Here is a 17,471-nt window from a genome sequence, read left to right as displayed (position 1 = left end):
AAAAAAAAAAAAAATTCTCAGTTGCAGTAAAAGCTTTTTTTTACAACAACAATATTTTTTTTTTTTACTTATCTTTGCTTCCAACAAGGCTGCAAGCAACCACTAATTAAAGTTGGAAGTTACTGGAAGAGAAAAGATGAAGATTGTAGAGCAAGATAACGATTGACAGACACATTAAAAGATTGCAAATTATATGAATCAGGAAAGCAAGATGAAGGAAGCGAATTTCAAAGAACTGATGTTCAAAGAAAAAAACTAGACGAATAAGAGTTTTTGGAGCACTTAGGAACAGCACAGAAAAAGGATTAGACTTAATTGAATGATGAGTAACACGAGAATGAATTTTAGTAGATGGCACAAGAGATGCTAGCTCTTTAGAGCAGTGCCCATTACAGTATTTGTAGAAAAGAGAAGGAGATGCAACATTACGATGATGTGATAATGGCTGGAGGTTGGCTGCAAGAGCAGGTCCATTTTCTGAATAAACATTCCATAAATGATATTAAAAGATAATTTATATATTCTAAATTTAAATATTTTAAATAAAAGTTTTTGCTTAATATAAAACTGTTGAGCATGTATTCAAACCATTTCATACATAATATATGTATCTATATTTACATATATGTATATTTTTTGCATGTATATATCAATTTATTTTGTAGATAGATATATCGTAAATATATCGTTAAAATACAAGCATTAAATAAAAGCCTAACATAAAAACTGTAAATAATAGGTGATTATCATAAGTTATAGGACAGAATAAAGATGTCAATAACATACTTATAAATGAAAAAAAAATTATTATTATTATATTTTTTTTAAATAAAGTATTTATCTTTTAATAAAAATAAGTTATTTTTTAAATGAAAAAACACCACCATCTGCAATTGATCTCAATTTTGCTCTGACGCCTTTCATAAGCGACTGTAAAAATTTAAATCGATTTCTTGTAGTTTTAATTTAATCTGATCAATCAAAACTTGCTCTGTTAAAGCTTGCCAATCTTCCTCGTAAACCTTCTGTGCTAAATATCCCCAAATGTTTTCAATTAGTCGTGCTTGAGGCACATTTGGGGATTGGATTCTTTATCAACGCAATAGACATATTGGTCCATCCAATTTAGAGAATCTTTAGTTAATGAGAACTTGCTAAATTTGACCAAAATAAATAGTCAAAGTTTCCATTATACTTGTGAATGAATGGAAGAAGTTGGCTCAAAACAATGGCTCGGACATACCACGGTCAGATATAGCTATCTACATTAATTATTTTTTTGGAAATTTCTCTATTTCTATAAAACGAAGACATTCTGGGCATGTTTTTTTGTTCTTTGTGTAGTATCCAGAATTTCCAGGTATTTTGTCCCCTGCAAAAAAAAAGTATTTTTCTTTATCTACCAGTAGTGTTTTTGTGTTATAGAGTTGGTTAACTAGTTTGCTGCGTCTTTTCTTTGCCTTTAATTGTTGTTCTATAGTGTATTTTGGACTATTTTCATGTTTTTTATATTTAATGTTCTTTTTTTTTAATTGACAACCAATTGTTGATTGATTTGCACCAAATTTAAAACTTGTTTTTATCTAGTCCAGGACGTTGTATGACCAGGGTGCTTTCTATCAGAAAAGGAGTTAACAGTTTCAAGTCTTTTTAGGTTATCATATATTGTACTTTGATCAAATCCTTCCTTTTCAAAATGATTTACGATTTTTTTTTTTTTTTTTTTATATTAGATTTATTTACAAAAAAACATTTTGAGTCGCTTTCGAAAAGATTCTCGTTCAGCTGCATTTAACCTCATTTTAAGTAATTGTATTTCAAATAATAAAGTTTATATTTCACAGAATGTTTATGCCTACGCATAAAACCACAAAAGCAAATTATTATGCTCAAATAATTAAATTCAGATTTATCCGATAACTTCCGCATCTCCCATTAAAATTAAATAAAATAAATATGAGCTGTAAATAAAAGCTTCTTAGCAAGGCCTTTCAAATTATTTTTTTAGACAAATTTTGTTCTATTACTTTATCTCTAAATCCTTAAAAAAAAATTGTAAAAAATAAAAATGAAATATTAATTTTTGTTTAAACAATAAAACTTTTTAGTTTTTATTTAGGAAGTATTTTTTAAATACGTTTAAATGATTGTACAATTTTCTTTAGTTCTAATTAATATTTGAAAATGCAGAAAACAAACTTTGGCACTGTGACGTTTAAAATATAATTTTATTATTATTTTTGATGATTTTTATTAGTTTTATTATTATTTTAGTTATTATTACTTTCTTTTTATAGAATTCTTAAAAAAAAAAAAGCTAGAACTGTGGATAAAAATCAATTGTCGCTTTATTGCACCGTAGGAATATTTTTAGTCGCCCTTCACAAAATTTGATAGCCTGGTACCATTGGGCAACCATGAGTGTACACTTCTGATATATATACACATATGCATATATATATATATATATATATATATATATATATATATATATATATATATATATATATATATATATATTGTAAGGTTTACTGCGTTTTTATTATTTTCTACACTATATATATATATATATATATATATATATATATATATATATATATATATATATATATATATATATATATTAGGGCTGTCCAAAAAAAAATTTTTTTTCAGATTTGATTGCATAGTTGTTTATTTTGTGCCATTTGACATAGTAATTAACTGTGCAAAAAATCTTTCCAATCAGATAATGTTTAGGGAGTGCTCAATGACCATAAAGTTTTACAAAAAATGTGAAAAACATGGAAAAAGTAACAAAGTTCCACAAATTTCTAAAACCCGGTTAATTAGATTTTTCAGATTTGATCAGTTTTAATTATCTCTAAATATTAAATTCTGAATACAAATTACAATCCACATCCACTTTAGACTGGTTTATTAGCAGAGAAATTAATGAAATAAAATACTGCAATACGACTAAAGTTCTGCGGTTTTTGTTATATCAGAATTTTTCCAAAATAAAACACTAGGATTTTTGACTCTTTGTCAAAAATCCTAGTGAAAAAAACATGAGCAATTAACATTTAATTATCGTAATGTTATAGTTCGTGCATTGTTAATGCTAGCGAGGACTATAACTCTTCAGAGTACACTTTCTGGCATCTGGCACTCGCTTTCTGTGATCCTCAACCACCTGAATTAACCTCTGCATTTCAGATTCATTCCTTGTAATCGATTCATTAAACATCGACATTAAAGCCACAGATCGTTCGGCAGCATCATTTACTACTTTCAATGAATATACTAAATTTTTTCCTTCTTGGTATTCTGGGGAATCATTCCAGGTAGCTGGATCGTTGTTGAACAGAAAATCAATATCAACCTTCATTGACCGCAACGCACTTGCTGAAACTGATGTCACCAGCATGTCCAGAGATTTCTTCTCTAGACTTTCAATGTTCTTTAATTTGATCAACCTTTCAGACCAGTTCTCACCGTGAAATTTCATGTTGAAAATCATTTTTCGCTTCTCTTCCGTTTGAAGTTTGTTTGAAAACAAAGCTAGTGGGACCAATTCTGGTGAAAGGTACCACAAATGGTTTTGAAAGTTCTTGACTGCTGCTTCGGAAATCGTTTTATTCACAACTGCAAACTGCTTAAGTTGCTGAAACAGAAACAAGTCATTAACTGGAGCATCGCTGGCATTTGTGCATGATATCCAAGATTTTACATAAACCAGACTAGCAAATAAGCAAAATTCACAGAGATTTTTTTCCTCTTTTGTGATCAACTTGAACTCTTCACGAAATAAATAAATCTTAAAACAATAAATAACCTTGGCCATCCAGCGAGCCATGTGATAAGCACCAGGGATCTTGAAATGATAATTTTTCTCTTCTTGATCAGGCAGTTTTCCAAGTATTAACAGACAGAGATCCATGATTTCTTTGTAGTCATCCCTTGGCATTTTAACATGCAGGTTTTCTTTGAGGAATGCAATCACTTCATTTTGTAGTTCTTGCACCAGGGGTATTTTCATTCGAATGTCATCCAGAGGTTTAAAATTTCCTTGATTAACTTTGGGCCAATATTGCTGAAATCTCTGGAAAAGATGATCTCATGAACATGGTGTCTGCAAGCGAAATATAACAAATTTCTACCTATATATTTCTCTAGAACTACACATGCACCATTTTTGGAGCCAGTGTTAGAGGCTGTAGTATCAAAACTCATTCCAATAACATCACCAATTATGTCCCAGAAATTAAGCAGATGAATAACTGCTTTTGCTTGGGCTTCTCCAGTTCCAGCTGATAGTTTTGCTATTCCAAGTATTTTGTCAACATTGTGACCTGTCACACCTACAGATAGCCGGTCAACATTTGCTTTAGGGGCTGCAGAATTTGTACGATCTATCATCAGTTTGCCATCCCAGTGGACGATTAATGGTGGTTTGTCCAAATCGCAGAATTCAGTTCGAACAGTGGCTTCAATATTTGATCGATGATAGGTTCGTTTTCTACGGACTGTAGAACGTGACAATGATCCATCATCGAGGTTCTGTCCACCAGCCCTTGCAATTGCTGCTGCTAGTATAGTAAATTTTGTGTCAGATAGATTAATTCTGTCTAATGTTGATGAAACATCAGGCGAGTCAAGAATTGTATCTAAGATACATTGTCGTTTTGGAGTACTTGCTAAACTTGATTCAGCTGACCCTGAAGAACTTGCTTTACTGACTTGTTGTCTGTAATAAACAGGGATTTCTATCTCAAAATCTCTATCAACCATTTTGTCATTATCAACAGCATCGTTATCGTTGTCATCACTATAACTTTCGTCATGTAAAGGTTCAATAACAGGAACTATTGCACTCGCACCAGATTGTCTTTGCTCTTCTTTTAGCTTTCGTTCTCTCTCTGCTTGTTTCCTTGCTTCATTTCTTTCTTCTAATTTTGAAAGTTCTTTGTCCTCTCCAAACATCACCATTTTTCTCTGACATCTCTGATCCAATAAAAATTCTTTATCTTCTTCAATTCTGATCATGGTTTCAGCATCCTTGTGGGCAATGTCAAAAAGTAGGCCAATGGTGTCTGTAAATGATTTCTCTCTCGATTTCTGAGAATCTGACAATCTGGATTTTTTTTTTTTAATTAATTTAAATTCCTGGACTAAAGTTTTCAACTTTAAGACTACATTCGGATGAAATGCTGTCGGAATACGGGCTTTATTCCAAATAATAATCAGTTCATCAACAGTTGTTTTAAGACTTTCAGGCACTGACTTTTTGGTTGAATTAAGATGATAAAAAAATGTTTTTAAAACATCAGATGTTAAGGGAAGAACTTTATCTGGAAGATTTGGCTCTGGTTGTCCAATTAAAAAGATTTTGGTTTGAAGTCGTGTAGAGATAGCAACACGAGATGATGCTGCCATTTCAATGATAACTGAAATATTATGAGAAAATCAAAACTCAATACCATATTATACAAACTTATCATTCAGTTGTTGGTTTATGCAGCTGCAGCAATATATTATAATAATTATTACTAAAGAAATTAAATAAATATTTTCAAATTAGAAATTATTATTATCTGCACTTAATAACAAACAATACACTATCAGACTACCATGCTAGTTTTCTGTAATAGGTTACTAAGGTTAGGTACTATCAAAATATTAATACATTTGTTGTCAAACTGAAATTCCAAATAAAAATAATATTTATACTTGCAAACCTTTTTATTCTGTTTGAACAAATTCTAAATTGAGTTAAATAATAGTATTAAAATTATGAATACAAATTTTAACAAAATGATATAAACACAGTTGTTTTAAACATTAGCAGACATTTTTTAGTCTGGTGCCCTGATGACAGTTAATCTGCTGCACTTTAATTAATCTATATAGCACGCAATCAGACAATATTTCAGTGGAAAAAATCTAACTAACCAGGTTCTAGAAATTTTTGGAACTTTGGAACTTTTTACACGTTTTTGACGTTTTTCGTAAAACTTTATGGTCATTGAGCACCCCCTAAACATTATCTGATTGGAAAGATTTTTTCCACAGTCAATTACTATGTCAAATGGCACAAAATAAACAACTATGCATTCAAATCCGAGAAAAATTTTTTTTTCCTGTGTTCACATGAACAGCCCTTATATATATATATATATATATATATATATATATATATATATATATATATATATATATATATATATATATATATATAGTATATATATATATATATATATATATATATATATATATATATATATATATATATATATATATATAGTATATTATATATATATATATATATATATATATACATATACATATACAATTATATACATGTATGTATGTATGTATATATATATATATATATATATATATATATATATATATATATATATATATATATATATATATAATATATATATATATATATATACAATATGCTATTATCTTTTATTTTTTATGACATTCATTTCTTAAGAGGGCCTCATCAAGAAATACGTTTCAATTACGTCGATTTAACCGGAACTCTCATTTAAGACAGGCTCATATTACCAGTCAAAGCTCTAGTTCTATGTCTTCTCAAACATCTACTGCTTCTACAACAACTCCTTGCATGTCTGCTGCTATTAAAAGTCCTCGTAGCTGTATCGCAAAAGTCTCACAAACAAACAGTGTCATATACTCTGACACCTCTGAAGATGAGATTAGTCAAGTACAGCAAGCTAACCTAAAAAAACGTAAAAGTATGTTATTTTCTAATTTACTGTTATTAATTTTTTATTTATTAATTTTTTTAATTAAGTTTTAAATTGTAAGTCAATAATGTTTAAAAAATTTTTTGAACACTGAACCTAGTTATATTTAAAAAATTTAAAAGGTAAAAATATAATAAAAACACTAAAATATATATAGCATGGAAAAAAACACATTATTAACTCCAGTTTTTAAGGCATCCCAAAGTGCTGAGACAAGTTGTGTTCAATTTAAAGATAATGATTAAAAAAAAATGTTTGGGCAGAATTTTTTTATGTAAAACAAAATAATAAATGTATACCAAGAAAAACAAACTTTGTTGTTTTACTCGCACCTTTCCGTCTCCATGTTAGCCAATCTCTCAAAGTCTTTAAAATATATGCCACAATCTACTGACTTGATAATTTATTCAAGCGCCTTTAATTCCAAAGAGTTTTAGTAAATGACGTCATTGTAGAATTTTGATAAGAAATCTGAAATTTTTTTTTTTTTATCAAGTTATAAAATTTTTTTTTATTATTATAGATTGTTAAATCTATAATAATAAAAAAAAATTTTATTAAATTAAATTTGTTTAGTTACTTATTTTATATAAAAGTTTTTTTTTTATCCTAAATTACTGTAAAATTTCTTTTTTCTAAATTTCGCATTTCTAAAGTTTAAAAATGTAAATAAAATTTACATTTTTAATGCGAACTTTAAAAATGTGAAATATTTCAGATATTTTAAGCTCGTCTATTGCTATAAATTATTTTTTGTGTTATATTTATTGTTATTAAATGATTATTATCCTTATTAAGATTCTGTTAAAATATTATTTTGTTTTAATTAACACTTTTTTTAAATTTTGATTTTTACTTTAATTAACATTTTTTCAAATTTTGACCGCAAGCCACTTGTAGTAGCTTTCGAGTATGCTTCACAATTTATCTTGTTTTGTACATAAATTTTCACTCTAGACACATATAATTTGTTTGTTCTTAAGGTTTAATTAATTCTCTATGTAATCAAAAACTAAAATCATAAATAAGAGTCATATTATGTTATTATAAAAATCACTTGACAAAGTTAAATCTTGACAAAATCTTGAGTAATCTTTGATTAAAAAAATCTTTAAATTTAGTTCTAAAATAAAGCAGCGTTAATACTGTAAAATTAAATTAGTAAAAGTGTATAAATATTTAGCTAAGTAATTTAAAATGTCTTTTTTTCATCTCGAAAAACATTCTTTTTACACATTGAATGAATTTTGTTTTGAACTTAATGTTTTAATTACTATTTATAAAACAATGGTTTTAAGCACTTTGCATTTCTTATTGTTCAATGATTCGTGTTAAAAACTTATTTAATTAAAAAGTTCATTTGTTTAGGTTTTTATTGATATATAGTTAGTTATGCTTTTAAAAAGATTTACTATTCGAATTTTAATTAGTTGTCAATGTTATGCCTTCCAAATTTTATTCAAAAAAAATGTGCGGTTGCAGCGTAAAAAATTTTGTTAAAATGGTTGGTAGTGAAAGTGTTAACCTTGTCAAGTTTAATTAACAGCAAAGAAAGTTTAATTAACAGCAAAGAAAGTTTAATTAACAGCATTTCATTGGTTACAAGCAGAGGCGATTCTACAAATAAAATGAGGGGGTGAATCCCTAAAAAATACTGACTAAATTTGTTAAAAAATCAACTATAACTTGAAAATCACAATCTTTGAGGAACGGGAGGGGGTGGAGGCACCCCACCCCCTTCCTATCCCCCAATAAATTTTAAAGTTGAATAAAGTAAATTTTAAAACTGAAATTGTTTAATGAAAAACTTTTTATTTTCAAATTTGGTAGTTTTTTGATTTGTAATTTTAAGAGTTTTAATGTAAAATACTTGCCAAATACGACATAAATTGGGAATTATTAAATATAATATGTTTTTTAAAATGTGCTACACATTGACAATTTTAATCACCATCTGTCTTGAATTATTGCCATAAAACATTAATTATTACTTTAATTGATAAAAAGCTGTCTGTAAATTTGTTAAGTGTAAAATCTCTAAATATTTTCTAACTAAAAATTTAAAGATTCAGCTGATATTTCTAATAAATGATGTCGTTTACCAAAATTCTTTATTAATTAAAAATTTAAGAATTTGTAAAATGTCATTTCGATAGGAGAACAAAAATGTCATAGTGATAAATGGCTTAGAAAAAAAGTTCACATTGTTTACATAAAATAAAATAAGGTTCAGAACATATAATAAGGTGATCAAATTCTTTTTAATATATTTATTATATTTTAACATAAAAATCTTAAATTTATTTGGTTCTCACACACTCTATAAAATAAAATTCTTTTGTTTAGCTTCTTATCAAATTTATGGAAAAGTCATATGATTGATAATAAGCGCTTATTTTAAAAAACAAATAAAACAAAAACAAATAATATTGATTTAAAAGAAAAAAATTCTACAATGATGTCATTTTCTAAAACTCTTTGGAATTAAATGCTTGAATAAATTATACAGTCTGTAGATTGTGGCATATTTTTTTAAAACTTTGAGAGATTGGCTAACATGGAGACAGCAACCTTCAAGTAAAACAACAAAGTTTGTTTTTTTCGGTGTACATTTATTATTTTGTTTTACTTAAAAAAATTCTGCCCAAATATTTTTTTTTATCATTCTGTTTAAAATGAACACAACTTGTCTCAGCACTTTGGGATCAAACTGTTGAGAAAAAAACAAAAAAATATATTCGGCAACTTAGTTACTGCCACACATATTTTTGTTTCATTTAATGTTAATCAGAGTTCTGATGGTGCAGTTCTTAACAAGTGTGGCCAATGCTTTAGTTAAAAATTAAATGTTTGTTTGAAAGTTAAAATTTTTTTTAGAATATTTAATTATTTAATTAGATATAAAGATATATTTAAGAACTCTAGTTTTTATTTACATTAAAAATTTTGTGGGTTCCCTGTGAGTACTTATAAAAAGGTTTTAACAATCTATTTTAACAAACTATTGTGATTCTTCAGATTTCTGTTGTACCATATAGTATACATTTTATATTTTATTAAGAAAAAATTCTTTAGATGTTGAAGATGCAGTCAAAAGTGCTCTTAAGGGTATGTTGAATGAGATGCAGCTAAAAATATAATTTATCAAAATCCACAGTTGGTAGAGCTGTACAGTAGGTAGAGTTGTAAAAATGGAATGATCTCTAAAGCTGCCAGAAAACTTTAAATACATAGCAAAAGTAGGAAATAGGAAATTTTTTCACGCTTATGATGAAAGTTTTCTTGTAGATTATTTGCATGTCTTCAAATATGTGTTACAAATTAACTAAACTACAAACTAGGTAGTTAGCATACAAGTATAGTGTTGCATTAAATTCAAAAAATATTCCTGATTCATGGCACCCAGATAAAATGGCAGAAAAGCAATAGATCAACAGTTTTTTTGATGCACCATCAAAAATTATTACTACAAAAACCAGAAAAAGTCAGCCTTACTGATGCAACTGCCTTTAATAAACATACAATGTCCATGTTTAATAAACATAAAGTGTCCATGTTTAATAAACATACTAAGTCCATGTTTAATAAACATACTGTGTGTGTTTTTTTTGAAAATTTGTTAGTTCAATTTAAAACCTGAATGTATTTTTGATGCAAAAGAAACAGAATTAATAACAGTTACAGACCCTCCAAAGATTATTTTAACTCGTGGAGCTAAGCGAGTTGGTCATGTTGTTTCAGCAGAAAGAGGGTTGTTGGTAGCGATGTTGGCTTTCATGGATGCAATGGGTAATACAGTTCCACCTGTATTTATATTTTAAAATTAATTGCATGTCTTCAAATATGTGTTACAGTTTAACTAAACTACAAACTAGGTAGTTAGCTTACAAGTATAGTGTTGTATTGAATTCAATAAATATACTTGATTCATTGCGCCTAAATAAAATGGCAGGAAAGCAATGGGTGGACAGTTGTTTAATGCGTCATCAAAAATTATCACTATGAAAACCAGAAAAGGTCAGCCTATCTCATGCAACTGCCTTAAATGAACATACTGTGTCCATGTTTTTTTATAATTTGTTAGAAATTCAATTAAAATATAAATACAAACTTGAATGTATCTTTAATGCAGGTAAGACAGTGTTATTAAAAGTTACAGTTTATAATATAAATAAGAAATTAAAATGTGTTTGGTTTATATTATTTATAAACATTGGCATATATATAATTCTGAGATATATAAAGTTCACTGAATGGTCACACAACGCCTGAGGGAAGAAATGAAGTACATTAGAATAAAGGAGAATTATTTTTCAAACAAAGCATATTTTGACAGTTGTCAAGACAAAAATAAAGATTAATAGAGGAATATTTAAAATATAAATAAGACAGACAATTCACCTAAACAGTACTAACACTAATAATAAAATAAAAAAATAAATAAATCGTTATATAAATACTAATATGAACTAAGATATACAAAAAATATATCACCAAACAAAAAATAAATAAAAAAAACAATACATTAAAAAATAGTAAGTATGCATACAACAATGAAAGGCTTCAGAATGGAAAAAAAACATTAATGCCAATGTGTAAACATAATTTGTGTAGTGATTAAGTAATAAACATATTCGCGGGGTAAAGCATATGACGTGGCAATGACGTTTGTCTGGCGGGATAAACTAGTTATAAGTGCTGATCCTCATCGAAACGCCAGTAATAATAGACGCGACTCTGAGGAGATGTTTATTACTTAATCACTACACAAATTATGTTTACACATTGGCATTAATGTTTTTTTCCATTCTGAGGCCTTTCATTGTTGTATGCATACTTTTTATTTTTTAATGTATTTTTTGTTTTATTTATTTTTTGTTTGGTGATATATTTTTTGTATATCTTAGTTCATATTAGTATTTATATAACGATTTATTTATTTTTTTATTTTATTATTACTGTTAGTACTGTTTAGGTGAGTTGTCTGTCTTATTTATATTTTAAATATTCCTCTATTAATCTTTATTTTTGTCTTGACAACTGTCAAAATATGCTTTGTTTGAATAATAATTCTCCTTTATTCTAATGTACTTCATTTCTTCCCTCAGGCGTTCACTGCTTGTGTGTGACCATTCGAAGAATTTTATATATGTCAGAATTATATGCCAAAGTTTATAAATAATATTGGGCCTAGCCCGTAAGGGTTAGTGTTACGGTCATCGAGCACGACTATTTTCCAAATCACAATTACTGCCACTGCGAAAGAAGTTGTTTGTCTCTGGAAGACGCATGGGCTAGTTTTTTAGTCATAAGTCAGTTATAAATCCATGCATAGGTGTTTAATCCATCATGGTTTTCTGGAGTGTGACTGGGCTGGCTTGGTGTAGTTAAGGGATAAATCTTTTACGCTGGTTACTAACAACATAAGACTCTACTGAACGACATAAACAGCACGGACTTACACATTACACCTATACACCCTTATGCACATATAGCCTTTTTACATCATTTGCATGCTTTTTGTTCTTTTATAAGATAAACTATCTTTGTTTGAAATCATTCTTATTTAGGTAATATTTTCTTTTAATATATAGTATGTGGTTGGAATGTTAAATGTAAATTTGTATGTTATGTATATGTGGTTATCATGTGTGATTGTTTTTTCATTTTAGGATTCATATAAATATATAGAAGAGCGATTCTTTTTGACTAGTGGCTTTCGACATGTTTTGTTGATAGACATTTTTTTGTTTTTATTTTTGTTATGGTCTCAAAATTATGTTTAATTCGGACCGTAGAGAAAGCTTTACTTTTTCGGAAACTTCGATTTAAATATGGTCTCAAAGTTACCTTTAATTCGGACTGTAGAGAAGACTTTACTTCTAAATAATATTTTTCCCGCTTTGTACATCGTTTTTATATCACGACTAATATTATTGCTTTATCATCCAAAATAATTTTTTAACCATTCATTTGGCTTAAATTTATCTGGTCTTCTTTTAGTATTTCGTTAATCTTATTACAATATTTTTTAATATATGATTTATCCGCTGATTTTCATATTATTACTATTATCAAGGAACTTTTATGCTATATTATCTTACATTCATTACTTAGCTTTGTTTTAATTTTCACAGACGCAATTTTCGTCTTTTATTATTATTCGGAGAATTTCTTATATCCTTCACTACATGTTTAAATCTTTACATTTTTGCAGGCAATTTATATTTTTTTTTTTTCTACTTTCAAATATTACTTGATTTTTAGTTATGATTTTAAGTTGTGCGGATTGTTTCATTTTCTTACACTTTAGATTGGTTAACAAAATTGGAATGAAGTATCTATGACAGCGTTAGAGTTTTTTGAAGACTCTACTATGTTTTAATTTATTCTAAAAGGGTTTTTAATCAGATAATCAACATTTATACAAAAAAACAATTAAGTTGATTTTTCTGAATCATCAGTCAAAAAAGTTAGTCCGGAAACCATTCAGTCATACCCTAAAGCACCTCCAAAAAAAGATTCTAGAAAAAGAAGACAACAGGGTAAAATTCTATATTAACTAAAGCTCCAGAAAAGACAGTAATAGTTAAAAAAATGTTGAAACTGGTAAAAAAAAGGACAATAAAACAAAAAAGAAAAATTGACTTCAGAAAAGTGAAAGAAACAGAAAACTCAGTAGATTTTTTAATTGTGTCATCTGTAAACATGCATTAACCAACAACAACAAAATACTTGCAAATTATGCAAATGCAACTGGAAAAATTTTGTTGGGGCTGCTTGTCAATGGTAGATATGTAATAATTGTAATAGCAACAGCAAGAAGTGTTACTATGAGTGCGAGTTATGTGAAGTTAAATTTTAATATCTTTTACACTTTAATATACTTAATTTTTATTACTTAGTATTTTGCAAAAAGCAATAAGTGTTGTTTTTAGTGTGTTGGTTTAACACGTAAAATTAATTTTTTATCACTAATAAGTTGCTTTGTTGTTGAGTTTTTTTAAGTAAATTAGATACTTAATAAGCTAGTAATTAACTTATGTTAATTTATATAATTTATGTTAATGGAAATCTAAGTTTTTACACTGCACTATTTTGTTTTACTTAAAAGAATTATATTCTATTAATTAAATGTATTCTATTTTAAATAAAATTCATTGAGTAATTTTGGTTTTTAAAATAAAAAAGTTTGTTAGGTTTGCCAATATGCGGACATATTTGTCTCACATGTAAACCATTTGCATAACCTTTTTGGCATACCTAGTGGTAGAAACAACCTTTACTGCTTAACTTACTTAAAACTTATTACTGACCTCTTTTTATTTTTCAATCTTTTATATTTGTACTATTCAATAATTTTTTTGTTCCATTCAATGATCAGGTCTCAATAAATGGGACAAATGGCCTGGTCCAATAAATCGCTCTTTTTACCAATAGGCATATGCAGGGTTGATTTTTTTGTTATAGTACATCATCGTGTAAGAGTTAATGGTTATCAAACTGTTTTCAGTATAAATTAAACAACTTTATCAACTTAAAGCTAGATTTAAAAAAAAAACTTATTGATGGTACTTAAAGTTTCATGCCATTTTTAGCACTCATCAGCCATATATTTAAATCACAAAAAAGACAGTCAAAATGTACAATTAAAAAACCGTTACAAAATTCCAAAAAATCAATGGAATAAGTTCTGGCGTCAAATAATAATAATAATAACAATAGTAATAATAACAATATGATAGTAACAATAATATTGATAATATGGAAAAACATCTTTTCTAATGGCCAGTGTCAAATTGGGAAAGAAGGAATCTGTTTCTATGTCAGCACTAAGAAATAACCTCACTCCTTTTATTCAATAGATTAGTATTTTTATAATCTAGGGTTTCATATTTTTCGGTGAGACATAATTTACAAGATTTATATGTTGGATTATACTGTTGCTTTACATCGCCTAAGAGTTTTCCACTTAACTATAGGAGCTACATTAGCTTTTTTTAACTTCCATACCTACTTTTAGAGCGCAGTATCATTTTTGTATTTAGAAATATTAAAAAATTTAATGTGATTAGCCTTTATTTCTTATTAATTAATTAATAACTAATTAGTAATTATCTTAACTTTAAAAGGACTCACTTATACCAATGTAGGATTTTTCATTAGGAGACAATTTCATTAGGTTACAATTGCTTGATATACAATGTTGCTTGTTAAACATTGAACAATGGTCAGAGATTTTTATTAAAGCAGTTACAGTGTTCTTGATTAGAGTTTGTATCGTTGCATAAAATGTATTTGTTGTGCGAGTTTATAATAGATTTTACACTTGGCATATCTGCAAGAATCCATTAATATAAAAGTAACAAAAGAATATATATATATATATATATATATATATATATATATATATATATATATATATATATATATATATATATTACATATATAAACATATATTTATATAAACATATATATATGTAAACATATAAATATATATATAAACATATATATATATATATATAAACATATATATATATATATAAACATATATATATATGTAAACATATATACAGTGGGCAAAATAATTGTCCGTACATTAATGAAAAATAAGGTTTTTTGAAAAAAGCTCTAAAACTTTAAATGATAGAAAAAAATAAATCAAACCAATAGATAGCGCACAAGAAAACAAATAAAAACGATACACCATCTTTTCTCCCGACAATTTAAATTATAATTAACTTATTTAAAAGTTTTAAAAATTTTAAAACCAAAAAATTGTCCGTACATTTGATTTAAAAGGTGAAATTTAGTTTATAAATGATTTTTATATTAATATCTTGTACTTTTAGGTTAAATAATACTATAATAAATAAAAATAAACCTTTTCTTAACTACGTGGCTATGATGGAAGGAAAAAGAAAAGAATATAGTATTGAATATAGTATTGAATATAGTATATATATATATATATATATATATATATATATATATATATATAGAGAGAGAGAGAGAGAGAGAGAGAGAGAGAGAGAGAGAGAGAGAGAGAGAGAGAGAGAGAGAGAGAGAGAGAGAGAGAGAGAGAGAGAGAGAGAGAGAGAGAGAGAGAGAGAGAAACACAAAAACTTACAGTTTTATTTGTGTTAATAAGGTAAAATTAATATTAAATACATTGAAATACTTTATGACCCAGAGGTAATCCACTGCTGTAGAGTGGTACCCCTCCTCCTATGGATTTGAATTGGTGTATACAATTGCAAATTAACTACAAAAATCTACAAGAATCCATAAATGTAAAATGAATCAATAAAAAATCTATTGAAGTTATGATTAATTAGAGCAGGAGAAAATAGGAGTAACCATCAATAATAATGCGTTTGACAAAAATTACAAAGATAAAGTTGTTGAAATAATCAAAATTATGTTAATGGTAGTCCAAATCAAACAGCAGCATTACAAAGAGATCAATGATCTTAGAGACCAAATCAATGGAGTAACCATTAAACCAGCAACAGCAGCCAATCATTCTTATCTCGATATAGTAAAACGGAACACTTATGTTAACCTGGCAGCAACTGAAATAAAAATTAAAAAGAGAGAGAGAGTCTAATATATTAGTTAACAATCCTCATTTGCTAAACAAAGTCAAATGAGATGAACTTATTGAGAGAATTGATAATGAGCAGAAAATAAACCACATTTGCTTTTCTTCACTATGACCTGGTTTGATCAAGCATCAGATTCTCCACTTCCTGGCTACCAACTTTATAACAAAAACCAAGGAAGCAGAGGAGGTGGCATAGCCATCTACATAAAAGTTGATATCCCAGCAAATGAAACAAAAATGGCTACACACCAGCAGGTTAAGCCCACTACTTTCTCACTGGCTCATTTGCTACAAACAGCACTTCTGTTAAAGAAGAACAGAAAAGATTAATCACATCCTATGGCTGGGTGACAATTTTCAACTTCCGTTCTGTAAATAACAATTACCAGGTGTTTGTTGACAAAATCAAAGAGGTGGTCACTCTACACATACCTTCAGCTAAAACACTGTTCGAGCTACAAAAAAAACTATGGAATATGCCAGAAGTTGAAAGCAGCGGAATAGAAAAGAAACCTTTGGCGCAAATATCTCACAGCTGGTAGATGAACTATGGAAATCTTACAACAGACAGTCATAAAGTTTCTCATTTACTTAATGTATATTTCCAGTCTGTATTTGCTGTTGAATCATTACATCAGATGCTAATCATTGAGAACCGAACAGAAATGGAGTGAAGCAGAAATAACAATTAAATCTGTTCAGCAAAATCTAGAAGAGCTCATTGAGACAAAGTCAAAAGCCTATGATAACATGCATCCACGTGTTATTAGACACTATGCCACTGTAATAACTAGGTCACTAGCAATGATTTTCAAAAAATCACTGGCTGAAAGCAGTGATTTTTTTCATAGTTCCTAACCTATTGAAGATATCAAACATAATTCCTATATTTAAAAATGGAAGCTGAAAGAAATGGTCAAACTACAGGCCAGTTTCTCTCACATCAGTACCCTGTAAAATAATGGAAAGTTTGATGCACAAGAGGATGATGAAACCTTGCCTTGAAAAAAGACTCTTCATGAATTCTCAACATGGATTTCTTCCAAGAGACGGCTGTACAACTAATCTCTTAGAGGCACATGTAGTTACTTAGTAGTACA

At 27.9% G+C, this 17,471-nt stretch overlaps 1 protein-coding gene across 1 annotated transcript in view; it reads left to right on the top strand.

Annotated features, from left to right (window-relative positions):
• LOC100210907 (uncharacterized) overlaps window positions 1-17,471 on the top strand; it is a 28,880-nt gene that overhangs the window by 8,880 nt on the left and 2,529 nt on the right. Inside the window, exon 4 of the mRNA XM_065807609.1 lies at window positions 6,488-6,752. Within this exon, the coding sequence (XP_065663681.1) occupies window positions 6,488-6,752 (265 nt within the window). The remainder of the gene's footprint in view (window positions 1-6,487; window positions 6,753-17,471) is intronic.

The sequence above is a fragment of the Hydra vulgaris genome, chromosome 10 (genome assembly GCF_038396675.1).
Source record: "Hydra vulgaris chromosome 10, alternate assembly HydraT2T_AEP".
Classification (NCBI taxonomy): Eukaryota; Metazoa; Cnidaria; class Hydrozoa; order Anthoathecata; family Hydridae; genus Hydra; species Hydra vulgaris.
The sequence above is the reverse complement of the archived record's forward strand: the minus strand, read 5'-3'. Positions and strand labels throughout refer to the sequence as shown.